At 47.7% G+C, this 16,004-nt stretch overlaps 8 protein-coding genes across 8 annotated transcripts; 5 read left to right on the forward strand and 3 right to left on the reverse strand.

Moving 5' to 3' along the window:
• Positions 1 to 868: 868 nt before the first annotated feature.
• Positions 869 to 1,284, forward strand: F4807DRAFT_464607 (uncharacterized protein; the record flags this gene model as incomplete). The annotated part of the gene is made up of 2 exons (XM_048002153.1): positions 869 to 983; positions 1,112 to 1,284. The coding sequence occupies 2 exons, from the start codon at positions 869 to 871 to the stop codon at positions 1,282 to 1,284; spliced, it is 288 nt and encodes a 95-aa protein (XP_047850041.1).
• Positions 1,285 to 4,383: 3,099 nt separating this feature from the next.
• On the reverse strand, positions 4,384 to 5,878 carry F4807DRAFT_442895 (uncharacterized protein). Its single transcript, XM_047999512.1, has one exon. It carries the CDS (start codon positions 5,444 to 5,446, stop codon positions 4,700 to 4,702), a length of 747 nt encoding a protein of 248 aa, XP_047850042.1. The 5' UTR covers positions 5,447 to 5,878; the 3' UTR covers positions 4,384 to 4,699.
• A 322-nt stretch (positions 5,879 to 6,200) lies between these two features.
• Positions 6,201 to 7,203, forward strand: F4807DRAFT_464610 (uncharacterized protein; the record flags this gene model as incomplete). Its single annotated transcript, XM_048002154.1, has 3 exons — positions 6,201 to 6,251; positions 6,312 to 7,062; positions 7,118 to 7,203. The coding sequence occupies 3 exons, from the start codon at positions 6,201 to 6,203 to the stop codon at positions 7,201 to 7,203; spliced, it is 888 nt and encodes a 295-aa protein (XP_047850043.1).
• A 112-nt stretch (positions 7,204 to 7,315) lies between these two features.
• F4807DRAFT_280942 (uncharacterized protein) lies at positions 7,316 to 7,768 on the reverse strand. The gene has a single exon (XM_047994687.1). The coding sequence runs from the start codon at positions 7,675 to 7,677 to the stop codon at positions 7,441 to 7,443; it is 237 nt and encodes a 78-aa protein (XP_047850044.1). The 5' UTR covers positions 7,678 to 7,768; the 3' UTR covers positions 7,316 to 7,440.
• On the reverse strand, positions 7,700 to 8,779 carry F4807DRAFT_464611 (P-loop containing nucleoside triphosphate hydrolase protein; the record flags this gene model as incomplete). Its single annotated transcript, XM_048002155.1, has 4 exons — positions 7,700 to 8,046; positions 8,107 to 8,331; positions 8,408 to 8,657; positions 8,714 to 8,779. 4 exons carry the CDS (start codon positions 8,777 to 8,779, stop codon positions 7,700 to 7,702), a joined length of 888 nt encoding a protein of 295 aa, XP_047850045.1.
• Positions 8,780 to 9,062: 283 nt separating this feature from the next.
• On the forward strand, positions 9,063 to 11,317 carry F4807DRAFT_281112 (TRAUB-domain-containing protein). Its single transcript, XM_047994690.1, has 3 exons — positions 9,063 to 9,363; positions 9,434 to 9,533; positions 9,592 to 11,317. Exons 1-3 carry the CDS (start codon positions 9,303 to 9,305, stop codon positions 11,201 to 11,203), a joined length of 1,773 nt encoding a protein of 590 aa, XP_047850046.1. The 5' UTR covers positions 9,063 to 9,302; the 3' UTR covers positions 11,204 to 11,317.
• Positions 11,318 to 12,083: 766 nt separating this feature from the next.
• Positions 12,084 to 12,647, forward strand: F4807DRAFT_464613 (uncharacterized protein; the record flags this gene model as incomplete). The annotated part of the gene is made up of 2 exons (XM_048002156.1): positions 12,084 to 12,299; positions 12,543 to 12,647. 2 exons carry the CDS (start codon positions 12,084 to 12,086, stop codon positions 12,645 to 12,647), a joined length of 321 nt encoding a protein of 106 aa, XP_047850047.1.
• A 1,827-nt stretch (positions 12,648 to 14,474) lies between these two features.
• On the forward strand, positions 14,475 to 15,892 carry F4807DRAFT_280990 (glycoside hydrolase family 16 protein). Its single transcript, XM_047994689.1, has 2 exons — positions 14,475 to 15,445; positions 15,536 to 15,892. The coding sequence occupies exons 1-2, from the start codon at positions 14,675 to 14,677 to the stop codon at positions 15,617 to 15,619; spliced, it is 855 nt and encodes a 284-aa protein (XP_047850048.1). The 5' UTR covers positions 14,475 to 14,674; the 3' UTR covers positions 15,620 to 15,892.
• The last annotated feature ends 112 nt before the right edge of the window (positions 15,893 to 16,004 follow it).

Below are 16,004 nucleotides of genomic sequence, written 5' to 3' on the forward strand. Positions count from 1 at the left end.
CCACAACATCGCGGAGCACTGCGCCGCTTCTCGGCACAGGTAGGAATGGGATTACTAACTAACTAATTGCAGCTTGATGAAGCGAGCTCCTGCAGATTTCAGAATTGACAGTCTTCCCGTGAAATTTCTTACCGCCCGCAACACCCGAAGGAGGAAGTCATCAGTTGAGTGCCGAGACCTCCAGGTAGTATTAGGTGCATAATGGCATATCAATACGTTTGATCCCATTTTAATTTAATTGGAATATGGCTTTTATTTAGTCTTAGCTGACCACAGGTAGGCAGCCATTGTTTCTTCCGCTACGCCCCAATAAGGGGGAGGCTAGGAACTTGAATGATCAACAAATTGCCTCTTTAGGGGTGGCATCTATACACAATTTCCTGCAATACTATATTTCTCCAGCCTTCTAAGATCCTCAGATCCTTCCTACCTAGTCAAAAGATACTCATGATTGGAGAGAGAAATCTGGGGACCTGGAATATAGATTGAGGAGACACTAGCGCTTAGAAAAATTCTATTCTTGTCGATACCTACGCCCCGTCTGAACGTCTACAGTGGACCAAGACATCGCATCTAAGGCGGTGACCTCATCGTCGTGTAACTATGTAGGTCTGCTGCAAAGTATAGTGGGCTAGACTAAGAGTTGCCATGTTGGGGTTGATTTTGCGACGACGGAATTGCAGCGAGGCAAGAGACGGCTCTAACTAAGTATAAATCCCATCGTCTTCCCAGTGGTTGAGAACGACAATTCTCTACTCAACAGACAACAACTCATCAACCAGTCCAAAACACTCACCACACTCAATCTCACTACTTCCAGCACAACCAAAGTTTTTTCAACTTCCAAATCCCAAACAAATCATCCAAAATGGTTCAACTCGCCACCTTCGCTATTGCCTTCACCGCAGTCCTCTCTGGATTCGCTTCTGCTAAGAGCTGCAAAAACGGTGGTGTCTACTGCGGAACGGCTCTCATCCAAAGAGGTAAGCATCAGCCAACGTTTAACCATAAAAGGGCTACGAGACTTGAAGCCTAAGCGCCTTTACTGGTTTCACTCAGTCCTTATGAGGGAGAATACTTAACTGACTGTTCCCCTTTTCCTACTGTACAGGTGATTACCACGATGACATCGTCACTCAGCTAGCCGCCCACAGTCAGCCCACCGATGAGACCCATGTCCAACAGTCTCTGTTCGGCTGTGGTAAGGGCGGTCAAATCACCTTCCGAGAGTACTGCAGCAAAGGCTGTGTCGGAGGTGACAAGAAGGACGACTACTGCTCCTAGATGGTCGCCTGCCAAGTTCCTACAATCTTCAGGGTCGCAACGCAATCAGAGAGCTAAAGCCTCTCATTCAGCGCAAGTTTCCTCTATCGCGAATTATATAGACAATGGGAGGTTAGCTGCGTGGCAATGTGTATTGTACATATTTGGGATGGTGGGGATGCATTTCGGTGTGCGGGAAAAACGTTCTATTCTTGCACTTTTCGTTAGAAACCACACTCGTTTACTTTTATCTTGAAAATAGAAAGGTTTTGATTTTCTGCAACTTGTTGAATCTCTCTATTTGGTTTGATAACTGTCTCTATGGAAACCCTTGGGTTGCCCTTATACTCATGAGAGGCATGTCACGGGGTAAAGTTCAATTATTAGTTACTTCAACTGAAATACCTCCAGGGCTACATATAGATGGTGTCTTTGAATCTCGTGAGTTACGCCACATATCTTTGAGATCTACCAATTAGGTAAGCACGATGTTATCTCTACACTGTAGTTGGGTAGGTAGGTTTGATAACCTTGTTACCTGTCTTGAGAACGTAAATGTAATTATTAGATAACGCCCATGAGGAAGGGCAGGTGAGTACGAGATGATATAAATGCTCGCATCAACTCTAGGAGATGAGAAACTTTGCGTGGGGGGTAGTAGCAATGGTGTATAAGCCAATGAAGACCCATGAAATTGGCATGAACGATGTTCGTATAATTGATTTGAGTAGCGATCATGCCCGCCCACTTAACTCTAAAAACGTAGGTGCCTACCTACCAGGTAAGCATCACTGATGCAGTTGAATGTTCAAACTTACTCAACTGATCAAGTAGGAAGGCGGCGGGCAGGTAAGTTAACGAGGTCTGTCTTGCAAGGTTTTGTCAAATTTATGTACAAGACCATAGGAATCCACCTGAGCAGTTTGAATTACAGGTAAGGACACCGGCTTACCTAAAGAAAACTTGCTCGTTCTAAGTTGTAGGAATCAATAAAACATAAACTTTCGTCCTAGTACAATCCTTGGATATCTTCTAGGCAAGCAGGTATGGTATTATTGAGTAGAGGGTAACTACAATCCAAGTCGGCCAAACCGTTGACTATATAACGCCCCAGAGTTCCAATGATTTGACATATCTTGGAACTTTTCATCTTTCTCTGCCATATCAACATATCTAGTGAAGCAAGGGATGAATACCTATTCACACTCTAATACACGGCTACTTTCCAGCCGCTAGTTTTGTCCCTTGGGTAACCTCAATCAGAGAATAGCCGACAACATGGTTCCGACTATGTTACCTACCTACCCATCCTTGCTTTTATTTTTTCTCTCTTTTTCCTAGGCTACCTACAACACATTCATTTGGATAATATTATTATTAACTTTTATTATCGTACACTATCATTAACAATGTTGTTCCATTAGGAGGGGAACACATTGTACTTATCCCTAATATCGTTACCAAATAGCGATATCCCAAGCATCGTTTCCGCTCCCGCAACCCCGGAACACAATCCTCCGGAAGCCAACACGACGGCCCTCACCCTTCCCCAACGGCGGAAAACGACAACAACGACAATAATACCCCCCTCCCCCCGGGGCTCTGACCCCTGCTACAAAATGGACGCATCGAAGAATGGAGAAACCACATGGGAAGAACTGTATAAGATCGGATAGTTTGAGATGGACTCACAGCGACCAATATTTTTCGAGAATGACTACATCGGTGAACATATCATCTAGCCACGCATACCAACTACCGACCACTGTGATATCACAGCCCTGAAGACGATTTCCCTGGCATTTGTCTTACTCCTACTCAAACCATTCACGTTAGCTTGAAGTATCTCCGAATGCCACCGACCCGAGACCGAACTTGTTGGCTAGTCCGGTGAAGGGTAAGTTAATCATGAACCACCATGTACTCCAATTTTTTTTATTAATTTCATGTCATTGATAGATGCCTTTCTTAGAGCTCCACCAGTCTCGGACCAAGCGGGGCAGAGGGTTCAAGATACTCCCGCGATACCTTCGCGGGACGCCGGGGAAATTGCCGCGGACCTAGAAAATGGGTGAGCTACTACTAATAGCTTGTATTCTTTGTTATAGTATTTCGACTAACAGATTTATTGAACAGTCCAGGAGAGGCACCTCGGCCGTATGGCTTCCTACAGGGACTGAAGGCAATCCTATCGGGGGATGGGGATTGGCAACAAAAGAGCGGTGCTTGGGGGTTTATAATTACATTTTAAGCGTTGTTTTCGGTTTTTTTAGCCTGATAGTATCCATTATCAGTGTGATACTTTCTTTTACTTTGAAACATTAATCATTCATATATCAAAGCGATCATGTCGGAGGTTTCGTTTGTCGGAGGGTTAGTGGCGAGGGGTTTAGCAGGGCCGGAGCTCTGCCTATGGGAACCCGTGGTATAACTGTTGATATATAGCCCCTGAGGACAAATGGCATCTCTTGTGTACCTATATGGTGTTCTCTAGGCGGAGTAGTTGAGAACGCTTCGCGCAACAACATCCCTGTTCACACACTCGTTAGTTCTTCCTCGTGAGCTATGACGGATTACTTTGACTTCAGGCTATCATGCTTTGAGCTCGATGAGCAGATGAAGAGATATCATGTTGGGATACTGTCCTATTGGCCATTGAGTAGCTGCCTTAGATTTTTGTGATAATATAATGATTCCTCCCCCTTTGAATGGTTTCTCTAGAAAGTCTAACAAGGTGAGTGGGTTATGTAACTCCCAAAGATAATAGAAATTCAAGATGGTTACGAAGTACCTCTATATCACCTTAAGTAGCAGTTGTGCCCGGCTCTTGGAATGTGATGTAGTCGGAAGCCCGCGCCTTATCTCAGACGTGTATATATACGAGTTATCTATAGAACTGCACATGTTTCTATGAATAATTGAGGCGACCTTCTAATCTAAAAACTATGATGCTCATAACCTACGTCTATTTCGATGCCGGCTAGAATAGGTGGCAAAATACATCTGAGAATTCACGAAAGTTCGATTACGGTTGACCGGAAGTGTCACGAGGCGGAACTAAGAAGCTAGGGAAGAACGACGTTGTTGCGCGAAGAGCTCTAACTAACCCCTTCCAGGGGATGCGGTATACATACATGAACCTTCCTTTGTCTACAGCCAAGGGCTAGCTGCCAACAGGGCGGCCTCGTACAAGCCGACTCCCGATACCTCTGACTGCTAGCTCTCGTGGAGGAAGCTTCTGACAGGAAGCATTAACTGTAGGTTTGAGTATTGCTGATACAACAGGCACGAGGTAAATTATGTGTAAAAGTCTGTACCGCCCATGCTCTTGGTTGCATTATGTTCTGGGTCTGGTCTATCCGGTCTTGTGAAGTTGTAATTCCCTTCCAGTCCTTAACCGGGGCCAACTGTCAGTTAAAGGGATAATTCCGGAGCATTACAAAAACGTTGCTCTCCCACCCCCCTCAACAAAATTATTCCAATATCCTAGGTCGGGGGTATAAAATGTAGAGTTTCGTACGACGCCTCCTCTTGTTTGGCGGAAAGGTATAACTATGTCCAACGAAGACAGATCTGGCCCCCAATGGCTGTGGGATGGTTGGACAAAGTCCTCGCCATCATAGCTCGAATCCGGTCTTTTGACCCAAAACCATTTGATATTCTCGGGAGAAGGGAATTGAAACCAATGTTCTTTATCAAACTTAGCCCAATGTTCTCTGGGGATTTTGAACGTCATTACTCCTTTCCACTTCGGGCTGTCTCCGGTGTCCTCCATGATTGCAGTGACTTTCCAGAGCTTCTTCTCTTCTTTTCTGTCTTGTCGCCATTCCAGAAATTCTTCATATTTCCACTTTATGTGCCCAAAGAGTCGATTCATTGTACGGTGCCATCGGGACATCGATATATCGTCTTCTTCACCGGTAACTCCATTGGTTACACCCTCGTTGATGTGCGCTGACGTAACAATTATACTCCCGATGACCTTTCTTCGTACGCGTCCGGTGTTTTTGCTAGGGAGCTTGGTATTCGCGTATTTTCTGCGAAAGTTTTTTACGAATGCATGTTTGAACCACTCTCTATTCCATCGCCTTTGCCATGGCTCCAAATTCTGGGGCTGATTTGTAGATGGTGCTGCGTTAGGTCCCGGGGAATAGGGTGGTGGTGGGTGTTCGATTTGTTCCATCTTGACTAGTATTGAAAAAAATCAATAGGATCATGCAACTTTCGCAAGTTGAGCTTGATAATTAAGTGACGAGATTGAAAGCTACATCAGGTCGAAGGAAATGGGTGGAGTTTTGTTCTAAATAAGTACCTACGAATGATTGCTGGGTACCGTATCTATGGTAACAGAGATGGCTTCATTTATATTGATAAAGTTTGTACCTAGTAAGAAGCTTGTAACCACAAGCCATGTTGACGAGCCGCATTTCGATACTTTCCCGAATAGCTTATCACACAATTTGGATGAACTTACCTACTATGCAGTAGAAGTTGAGTAACGACTATCACCAATGAACAGGTATTTAAATCATCCAAATTTCAATTTGGCAAGTCTCCTTACATGAAGTAGACATTTGAAGGTGGACCGAATCAAGGACAACGGACGTGGTTTAGGTTTGTTATGTAATAATTTATTCCACTTTCTTTTTTGCAGTGACGTCGGTGTAGGCAATTACATAATAACCACCGTGCGCCTGCGTGCAGCAATCACGTAGAAGTACATAGGTACCAGACCGAGATTTGGCTACATTTAGACTTATCTTAGCGTAATCCTCGTCTAGCCTTTGTCCAACCCGAAAGTTTCCCGCCATATTGATCACGTCGCCTTCAATTCAACTCTTTCCCCTTGGACGTATTAATTGACATCTCTCTTTACTTTAAACATTAACGCCTCTTTTTTCTCTATCCCGTTACTTATCGGATCAAACGTCGTTAGTATGGCTGATATCACCAGCCTCGAGGAAGACATTAAGCAATACCAAGAGCAGGTGCGCTGCCTTCCGTCGGTCGCTATCAATCGCTTTTCCCTATACTGACCTGTCCAACAGCTTGATGTCGTAAATCTCGGTTTAAAAGATGATCCCGGTAACGCAGAGCTTCTTGCTCTCAAGTCTGAGTTAGATGATGCGCTTGCGCTATTGAACGAGACCCTTGCTGAGCTAAAGCCGACCAAGGCACCGCCGAAGCCGAAAGCGCCATCGCCACCGCCAGTCCAGGAGAAATGGTCACGAGAGAATCACCCCGCGTTCAAGAAAGCCGCTGCCGTCGAAGAGAAGGAAGCCGACGCGGGTCCGGTGAATTACAAAGTCAACGATACCGTTATGGCCAAATGGGTCTCTGGGGATAAAGGATTCTACCCCGCGCGCATTACTTCCATCACCGGCTCGTCCACGGCTCCCATCTACGTCGTCAAGTTCAAGAGTTATGATACGACCGAACAACTACGCGCCAAGGATATCCGTCCTGTAGCACAGAAGCGAAAGGCCGATGGCACGCCGGTCGGCACCGCCAGTCCATTCTCGGCACCGTCTCAACCCGCAGCTCCTTCGACGTCCTCCAACCCTGGCGTCATCTCCGCTGCCGCTAGCATCAACCCCGAGTTAGCACAGAAGAACAGAGAGGAGGCATTGAAGAATGCCGGCGATGCGAAACCCAAGGCCAAGAAACTCAAGGCGACCAAAGAGCTTGAGGCTGGCAAGAGCAAGTGGCAGGAATTCAACACCAAGTCGAAGTTCGCCAAGTCGCACAAGACCAAGAAGGACAGCATGTTTCGCACTCCTGAAGGCGTTCACGGAAGAGGTCAGTCAGCCACGTCAAAGTTGCTAGTTGAACTACGAGCTAATCTGCTTTGCAGTTGGATTTACAGGTTCAGGGCAAGCTATGCGGAAGGATCCCACAAGAAGCCGCCACATCTATCAAACCAATGATGATTTGGACTAATACGAGCCACAGATGGTCAACGATGTGGAGGAAAGATGGAACTGACGTTTTATAATGAGGAGTTGGGGATGGGATTGGCGATTCATAGGCTTTGACCCCCTTTTGTCCTTATTTAGGTTCTATGGATGCTAACATAGCCCTTAAACTAGACACTCTCTTTAGTGCCTCGGTTCTTCTGATCGAGCTCTTGTGCCTCAATACACAAGTCTTTAGAATGGAGAGTTCCTTTTGCTATCCTTACGACCCCAAAATTATATCGTGGAATTGATTTGCTAAAGTCTCGCTGTGGACAGGAACCAAGTCGCCAACCAAAAAAATAGCTAGCGCGTTACATGCGACAAATGTTAATTGATATGGCATCAAGGACCATGCCGTGTTGCAGATAGACACCGTGTAAGTTAGGAACAAGCCATATCTGATTATCAACAACGTAGAGAGACGCAGTCTAGAGCGCTTCGTCGGCACATGACGCATACATTAACCCATCATACTAAATTTACAACCCTATCTTTGACCCTACTAGCTTCGCAATATCCATGAAAGCCTGTGATCTCTGACTATCGGGCTCAGAAGTGACAGTTGGTTTCCCTCTTTGGCCATCATCTCCAATATTTTGATGTAATGGGATATCACCAAGTAGATCTATAGAATAGTCCTTACAGATTTCCTGAACGCGTTCATTAGATCCGAATATTGCTGTATCGTGATGGCAGTGTGGACAATTAAAGAGGGACATATTCTGAACAAGGCCGAGCAAGGGTACATCGACCTTTTTAAACATATTAATTCCCTTCACCGCATCCTTCACTGCTAGAGTGTGCGGCGTGGTGACGATAACGGAACCTGGACATTGCCTTAGCATTTCTAAAGCGCCAATCTGCTAGAGCAGGAGATTACACTTACCATCAAGCACGATTTGTTGCGTGACACTGAGTTGTGTATCACCTGTGCCCGGCGGCAAATCCAGCACGAGAATGTCTAGACCGCCCCAGTCAACCTCATGGAGTAGCTGTTGTAAAGCCTTCATGACCATGAGACCGCGCCACACGACGGGAGCGTCCTCGCCGACTAGATATCCCATCGACATGGTCTTGACGCCATAATTCGACATCGGCAGGAGTTGGTTATCTACATTTCCAATAATTAATGACGTCCCTAATCATTGTAAAACACGGGACAACCTTATGAGACCGAAACTACGCACTCGATGATAACCGCGGCTCTCCACTCAAATCGAAGAGCGTCGGTATGGAAGGCCCGAAAATATCAGCATCGAGAATCCCGGAACGGTGGCCCATCCGAGCGAAGGCTAGAGACAGGTTCGCTGCTACGGTGCTCTTTCCCACGCCGCCTTTGGCCGAGGATACGGCAACTACCTTGGCGACGTCTTTGATCTTGCGCCGCTCCGGAAGGCCGCGCTGCATCCGCGGGATCGAGCCGGTCCGCGGCAGGCCCTAAGGTTTTGAGTGAGCATGTAAGTTTTGATTGGAGGGGAAGGACCGCGGCTTACAAGAGGGTTTTCATGGCTAAGGGAACGGAGGGTTTGGTGGAGAAGTCGGCGTTGGATTGTCGCCATTATACGAGGTAGGCTTCTCTATCCCGACGCTTTGAGTAGGTAGTGAATTAACTTTGAGCTATTTGAGGATAAGTAAACTTTATGGGTACTACACTGCTTAATGATGAGATGAAATACGCCGCCAATTTTTACATTATTCAGAAGGTTCAATAAATTATCTTATTGACAAAGGGTAAATTATTATCATGTCCTTGTGGGAGTGGTTACGTAATCAAAGGTTTAAGTAGAAACTTGCTCACGTTTTAGACGAGAGTTTAAACTTAAGAAATACAACATTATTTACTCCTACCAACATCCTCCAATTATTCACCTTGGCATTCGATATTCGTAGCTAACTCTAAGGTTCGCTGCAAGTGAGATCCTATTCGGCGTTCGGGGGACCCCTAGACCGGGGTAGACCCACTAATTGATACTGCCTACTTCCACCGCTAAAATTTTTTGAACTTTCTTCTCTCTAAGCGTGGGGCCGATTCAAATATCTTCAACTTACCAAATAAATAATTTATTGCCAACGACTCCTGCAATGTCAAAAGCAAAGGGGCGTGCGCAGCAATTTGCCGAATTGGTAGAGCGTCCAGTAAAGGGTATGGGTGTTAAAATTAAATCTAATATTGTCCTGCTGTTAAATACTAATGCTCGCTGTTCGAACGACAGATTTCGATCCGGAAGCAGAAGTACCACAGGAAGACGACGCCAGCGACAGCGAAGAGAGCGTAAATGAAAATGCGGGAACAGAGCACTATGTGTCCGTGGGGTACGATACCTTACATGAAGAATTGTAACTCGGTTGATGCATACTAAAAAATAAACAGCAAGAGCAAACTTCGTCGCAAAAATCCAGTATCCCTAGGACCCCAATACAGAGGTGCCCCCGTGAGTCGCGCGGCCCTAGAAGACGATGATGACGACGAGGGAAGCGATGTCATTAAATCTCCATCAGATTATAAAGATGCGCCTCAAGACATAGACGACGAGAGCGGATCGGAAGAATTCGATGACCCCGACGAGGCGGACCTCGAAGCCGACCAGGACGACGAAGATGTGGAAATTGATAGCGATAATGCCTTCAACGAGAGCGACGAAGAAAAGTTCAAGGCTTTTGTCTTCAGGGGAAGCTCGCAGTCTATTCCCCGGAAAGGCAAAAGAGTGACGAGACCTACTGCTGCTGACTACATGGTATCCGATGAAGACAACAGTGCTAGTGAAGGAGCAGAGCTTAACGAAGAGGAAGTCTCGGACGAAGACGAAGACATCTCCGACGACGAAAAAATCAATGGTTTTGTAGACGATGAAGCTGAAGAAGATGAAGATGAGGAAGACGACATCGATGAAGATGTGGATGATGCAAGTGGTACAGGGAGCGACGAGGACAGGTCGGACGAGGAAGAGGGCGATATAAGAAAGGCCCCGGTAGTCAACGGTGCGGACCGTACAACAATACAAGAGATGATGAATGCTGGTCAGCGCGCCGTAGCCAGCACCTTATCAACTGCTGCGCAAAAGGATGTCGCTAAAGGGAAAGCTGTTCAACGGCAACGAAAGGCTTTCGATGCGCTTCTCAACGTTCGCATTCGATTACAGAAATCTCTCGTCGCAGTGAACTCGTTCAACGCCGTTGAGGATCTAGGAGATCAATCGGAACCTTACGAAGCAGCTGAAGCGGCTGCGCTCAAATTATGGAATGCCATTGATGGTTTCCGCGCGAGTATTCAGTCTGATCCATCTGAGAAGACGGGGCAAAAACGCAAACGCGCTGCTGATATAGGTACATCAAGTCATGACATATGGCAAAATATGGAGGCTGTTGAACAGAGGGCGCTCGTTCGTCGCAGAGCCGTTCTAGAGAAATGGTCGAACAGCGCAAGAAATATAAGGATGGTGGATAGGTCATCTCGCAAATTCACCAACACGGTAGAGAAACCTCTCACTAAGAGACTGGACGAAGAGCTCGATATACCGGATCGACTCATCAAGCGGACACGGACCCCGCGTTCATGCGCGCCAGCTCAAGTTGCGCGAAAAGTCAATGAAGATCCTAACATCTATGACGATGCCGATTTCTACCAACTATTACTTAAGGAGCTCGTCGATCAGCGAACAGGAGACACGTCGGGAGCCCCAGGCGGTCCTGCGGCGACAATCCGGTTCGCCGCTGTCAAGGAGGCGAAGGCAAAGCGGCATGTAGATACTAAGGCAAGCAAAGGCCGAAAGATGCGCTTCAACGTCCACGATAAGCTTCAAAATTTTATGGCACCAGAAGATCGCCGAAGCTGGGAGCAGAGCGCTATCGACCGGTTCTTTGGAACCCTGTTCGGCCAGAAAATGGTGCTCAACGAAGACGAAGATGATAACAAAGAGGCTTCCGACGAAGAAATGGGCGGCGCAACGATTGTAGATGGAGGCATTCGACTATTTAGGGACTAATTAAGAAAATCATAATTTTCGCTGTCTAATATGTTTACAGCTAACTGGGTATCCGTTAAGACACCTTTGCTCGTGAGTGCCGCGAATAGAGAAATGATTTTCGAGATTTCGTATTCCTTTCACGAGAGCAAAAGATAAGAGGGCCGACGATGCACCGTGATCGACATGACACCCCCGTGTCCCAATACCACGAACTCTGGGCAAAATGGGGCACGGGTGAAATCATAAATGCCCTTCGCCGCATCTAAGATCGACCTTTTAAATTTAAGTTCCTCTCTCTCGCTCAGCGTCTTAACCTTACGATATATTCAACAACCCTCCGCCAAACGGGAGCTTCGTTTCCAGTTCGATCCAACTGTACTATGCATAGGCCATCTACGTTACCGTCGTTAGAGTTTATCTAAGAATTAGCTTACGAACCTCCTATGACGATAAGCGCGGAATGCTCCAACATCTAACGAAACTCACCTTATTTAGTTATGACCACAACGCCCACGCCGATATTATTGATGAGAATGGAACGATGATATATCATTCTTCACCTAACACAGCGGGAGACAAGCAAGTCTACGGATAACGATAATGATCCTAGCGACGAAAACTATTATTAGTTCAACAAGTGTTTCGGTTACAGTCTAGATCCCGTCGGCGAACCGGAGTTGGATCAGTTTACGCTTTACTTATTGTAGGGATCCGTGCCTAGTGGTCGTCCCAGGAAGGATTCTCACCATTGGATGGCTTACCCTACAAGCTCCATTCGATCTATGCACTGGAAATTACCAAAACTCGCATTGCGCAAGAAAAAGAAAAGCGTTGCACCGTCGATTTAGGGTTAATTCAAGCGCTGACATTGCTAGATCATTGCACGTGGAAAATCAAAATGGCCGGGGGCATTCCCAAGGAAACACAGGAATGCATCGTTACACCATCGGGCACTTCAACATCTCTTCGCGTCTTGGTCACAACTGTTACCGGTAGCAGTTGCAGAGTCTCGTCCGATGTCAACGGTATTGATTTCGGTGACAAGTGCAACCACCTCGCCCGGCCATCGTCAGTCATTCTCATCTTCGTTCCCATGGCGTGGCATCTATTCTCGGTACGCAAGCTCTCGCGTAGGCTCTACGACGCTTCAATGCTCGGTTAACCAACCCTGCCCCAAGTACCGGTACCGGTAAGGGTACGTTCGATACGTAATACACCATAGGTACCCCTATTTGCACGGAAACAATTGGCCTGTTCGATGACGCCGGTGTTTCACCGTCGAGATATTATCAATATATGACTTTGCAGACTTATGAAGTGTCCCGTCGTACGAAAGACAGCTGCTCATCAACCATAGGCCGGGATAAAGCTGGATGAACAGCGGAGAAAAAAAGGCATCGCGCTGAATCGGACGACAACCCCGGAGAATGTTACCGGGTCGCGTCGCGCAGGCCTACGATAAATGCATTGCATCACAGGCTAGAAGATAGAGAGCAAGTGTTCAATATCTCAGGTAAGAGTCCCGAGTTGACTTGAGGAAACTGATAAGATCGCGACCCGCGTTGAAGATACGTTACGTCGTCTACCGGTCCCTGACGATGACTAGCATAAACGTGCAGCTGTCACCTGCAAAGTGACCTAAACTAGTGAGTTGGAGTTCAGGATATGGACGTGGCCCGAATCAGCGTCGTCTTCCGAAAAAGCTTGATTCTACTATCTCGCTGTCTCCCATCACCCATCTCCCAGAATTCTTCGAGTCGGTCGGGCAACATTTTATCAAGTCCCTGACCGGCGCTTCCTCGGCCTCGACCAGTTTCCGCATTAAGACGGAAATGATAATTCTTTTTCGAGTTAAAGAATTCTGCGCCGCCTCTACATATGCAAATCCTCCAATCACACCCCGCGGAAACTAATTCATCTGAAGTTAGGACCCCTGTGGGAGCATCCACGCGGTCCGCCGCAGGTACAAGTTGGCCTTCAATCAATCAGGTGTTCTCCTGAGACCTAAGACATTTTGGAGTCGATCCACCAGAGCATCTAGATCGCACCGCATGTGAATCCTACCACGAGGGAACTTGGAATAGGAAAACTTCTGTAAAAAAAAATTCTCCTAAGGCAATCTGTCCATCGATGCATATGTTGTACCTACGTTAATTCGTAAATTAAAGTTGTTTATACCAAACAAATAGCCTCAGTATCGTCATCTGCCTGTTTTTTCTCCGTCAATCATATATACCCGTACCCTCGCTCAAGGCTGCAACTCAATCAACACCGACCACCATTCGGGTAGCCAAGATTGTATTTTTGAGACTCTTAGCCATGCGGGGCATCCGTCCGGGGGTGATCTGCGACGAATACCGATCTGGTGGCGTTCCCATCTGTGATTTGGGATTGTATATCGGACTTTTTAACCATCATTGGAATGTCGTTTCATCCGCCACCCAATCAGGTTCCTCCGCGTTACCAAGGTGGTTGTGCCGCCATGTTTCCTCGACTGTCTATTCGATCCCGTTACCCCCTTAATCATCCTTAAGGGTCACGCCCAAGCTACCAATAGCACCACGCGCCTACAACTTTAACCTCAACTCACTTATTAACAGGTTTTCTAAGTAAACACCTTTCTTTTTTCTCTTCGCAACCTGCTCGCAACTTGCAGCTGTGATCAACTTTGCCAGATCGCAAAACAGGGCCTTGGCTCCGGGGAATGTAACTAGACCGTGTAACTTGACCGTGCCCGGACAAGAGAGGTATGTAGAGGTATGTTACGCCTTGACCGGACAGCCGGTGCCTGTGCAATCTTACTTACTGCCCGACCACCACCATGTATGTGATTTCGTTCGCCCCATCCTCCCCAGAGAACTATACTCGTGGTCTAGACGCGCGTGGTTTCGCTCACAGCTCCCATCCGTGCACTGCTGATGGCACCTTGGACGCTCGGGACCCTGGTCACCTTCCCTTTCGAAGCTCACGAGAACCTCAGTTCCTGCTGTGGGCTGGACCAGCGCCGGACTGGTTCATTCCTAGGCTCGGCTTTCCTTTCGACTCCTCTATCTCTCTGCCTTCTCTCTCTATCTGCTGTCTCGCTTAACCCACCCCCCTGTCTGTTCCTTACCCGTCTGCCCATTTTATATAGTTCATTCTATATATAAAACGGTATATAAGATGGGTAATCCACCCTCGCCGAATTCACAGAAAAGGGACGATCTTCACCCTAAGTATTGGATATCCCCATTATACTACTATATCCATAGTCTATACAGCTGGTGCTGGTCTATGACTTACGCTCCTTTTTACCCCTTTCGGTTCTTCTTCTACAAGTGTACATATTCCCGCGGCGTCACCTCGTCGACGTCCGTACATACATCTGCATAGCCAGAGCTCGGACCTGTCCTTACAGTTCTCACATCATCATCAACGTCATCGTCATCATCGTTGTCGTTGTCGTTATCGTTATCGTTACCCACCCACCATCATCATCAGCAAACGAGAATGTTCGCCAAACTCCTAGCTTCCGCGCTAGCCGCAGCGGCGGCCGTGTCGGCCGAGCCGGCGCCGGGCTACAGCGGGTGGACGAACGTGTGGGCGGAGACGTTCGACGGCGCGGCGGGCGCGTCGGTCAACACGGGGAACTGGAACATCATCACGGGCCTGCAGGTCAACGACGAGGTGCAGACGTACACGACGTCGAACCAGAACCTGCAGCTGAGCGGCGGCGCGACCGTGCAGATCGTGCCGCGCAAGGACGCCAGCACGGGCGCCTGGACCTCCGCCCGCATCGAGAGCACGTACACCTTCGCCCCCGTCGCCGGCTCCCAGACCATGGCCGAGGCCATGATCCGCTTCGGCACCAACCCGCAGGCCAACAAGCAGGGCATCTGGCCCGCCTTCTGGATGCTGGGCGCTAGCATCCGCAGCGGCACCGCGTGGCCCGAGTGCGGCGAGATCGACGTCATGGAGACCGTCAACGGCATCTTGACGGGCCACGGGACCATCCACTGCGATGTGTACCCGAACGGCGCGTGCGATGAGCCGAATGGCATCGGGGGACCTGTTACCTTGCCCGACGACAGCTGGCATACGTGGCGCGCGGTGTGGGACCGCAGGGCGAGCGTCTGGACGGGCGAGACGCTGACTTGGTATTTGGATGGCAATCAGTTCTTCCAGGTGTCCGGGTCGACGGTCGGCAGCCAGAGCGTGTGGAATACGTTGGCGGCGGACCCGGTGTATTTTATCTTGAATGTGGCTGTTGGCGGTGATTGGGTAAGTTACACACTATTTATTTACTTTTTAACTTTCATTTTCGGTCCGTTTACTAGGAAAGAGAAATATATGGCTGACATTGTTGAATAGCCCGGTCCACCCAACGACTCCACCCTAGACGGCTACGGGAGCATGATGGAGGTCGCGTATGTCGCGCAGTACGTCGCCTCGTGATGAGTCTGTCTATCGTCACCACACCAACTATCACTATTACTACTCTCACCATCACTTTCACCACCACTATCGCTTAAACCTACCGAGATCGACGCATGGGAGGGAGTATCGCGTGTCGGAGTTTTTTTCATGAGAAATCTTTTCACGGTTTGGGAAACAGGTACCTTCTTGCATTTTGCATTTTGCATTCTTCGTCCTTCGCTGCTAAGCGCGAGCATGAGCATACCCCTATATCTGCTGCTTTGGTTTTTTTTTTGGAATTCTTGCACATAGTTACATCCGCCTTCGCTTCGCTTCACTGTATATACTTCTTAAGATGCAATCGTTGTATATATTCTACATACAGATACCAATACCATCTGATGAAACCAAAAATAGCTGGTTG

Source organism: Annulohypoxylon truncatum, assembly GCF_022578515.1.
Source record: "Annulohypoxylon truncatum strain CBS 140777 unplaced genomic scaffold F4807scaffold_42, whole genome shotgun sequence".
Taxonomy (NCBI): domain Eukaryota; kingdom Fungi; phylum Ascomycota; class Sordariomycetes; order Xylariales; family Hypoxylaceae; genus Annulohypoxylon; species Annulohypoxylon truncatum.

What these genes read in the sequence shown, in the direction of transcription:
- F4807DRAFT_442895 (XM_047999512.1), bottom strand. Translation starts at nt 5,446, where the DNA reads ATGGAACAAATCGAACACCCACCACCACCCTATTCCCCGGGACCTAAC.
- F4807DRAFT_280942 (XM_047994687.1), bottom strand. Translation starts at nt 7,677, where the DNA reads ATGCGTCATGTGCCGACGAAGCGCTCTAGACTGCGTCTCTCTACGTTG.
- F4807DRAFT_281112 (XM_047994690.1), top strand. Translation starts at nt 9,303, where the DNA reads ATGTCAAAAGCAAAGGGGCGTGCGCAGCAATTTGCCGAATTGGTAGAG. An exon ending in GGTAGAGCGTCCAGTAAAGG is followed by an intron (nt 9,364 to 9,433) that starts GTATGGGTGTTA and finishes TTCGAACGACAG; the next exon opens with ATTTCGATCCGGAAGCAGAA. An exon ending in GAGCACTATGTGTCCGTGGG is followed by an intron (nt 9,534 to 9,591) that starts GTACGATACCTT and finishes AAAAATAAACAG; the next exon opens with CAAGAGCAAACTTCGTCGCA.
- F4807DRAFT_280990 (XM_047994689.1), top strand. Translation starts at nt 14,675, where the DNA reads ATGTTCGCCAAACTCCTAGCTTCCGCGCTAGCCGCAGCGGCGGCCGTG. An exon ending in TGGCTGTTGGCGGTGATTGG is followed by an intron (nt 15,446 to 15,535) that starts GTAAGTTACACA and finishes ATTGTTGAATAG; the next exon opens with CCCGGTCCACCCAACGACTC.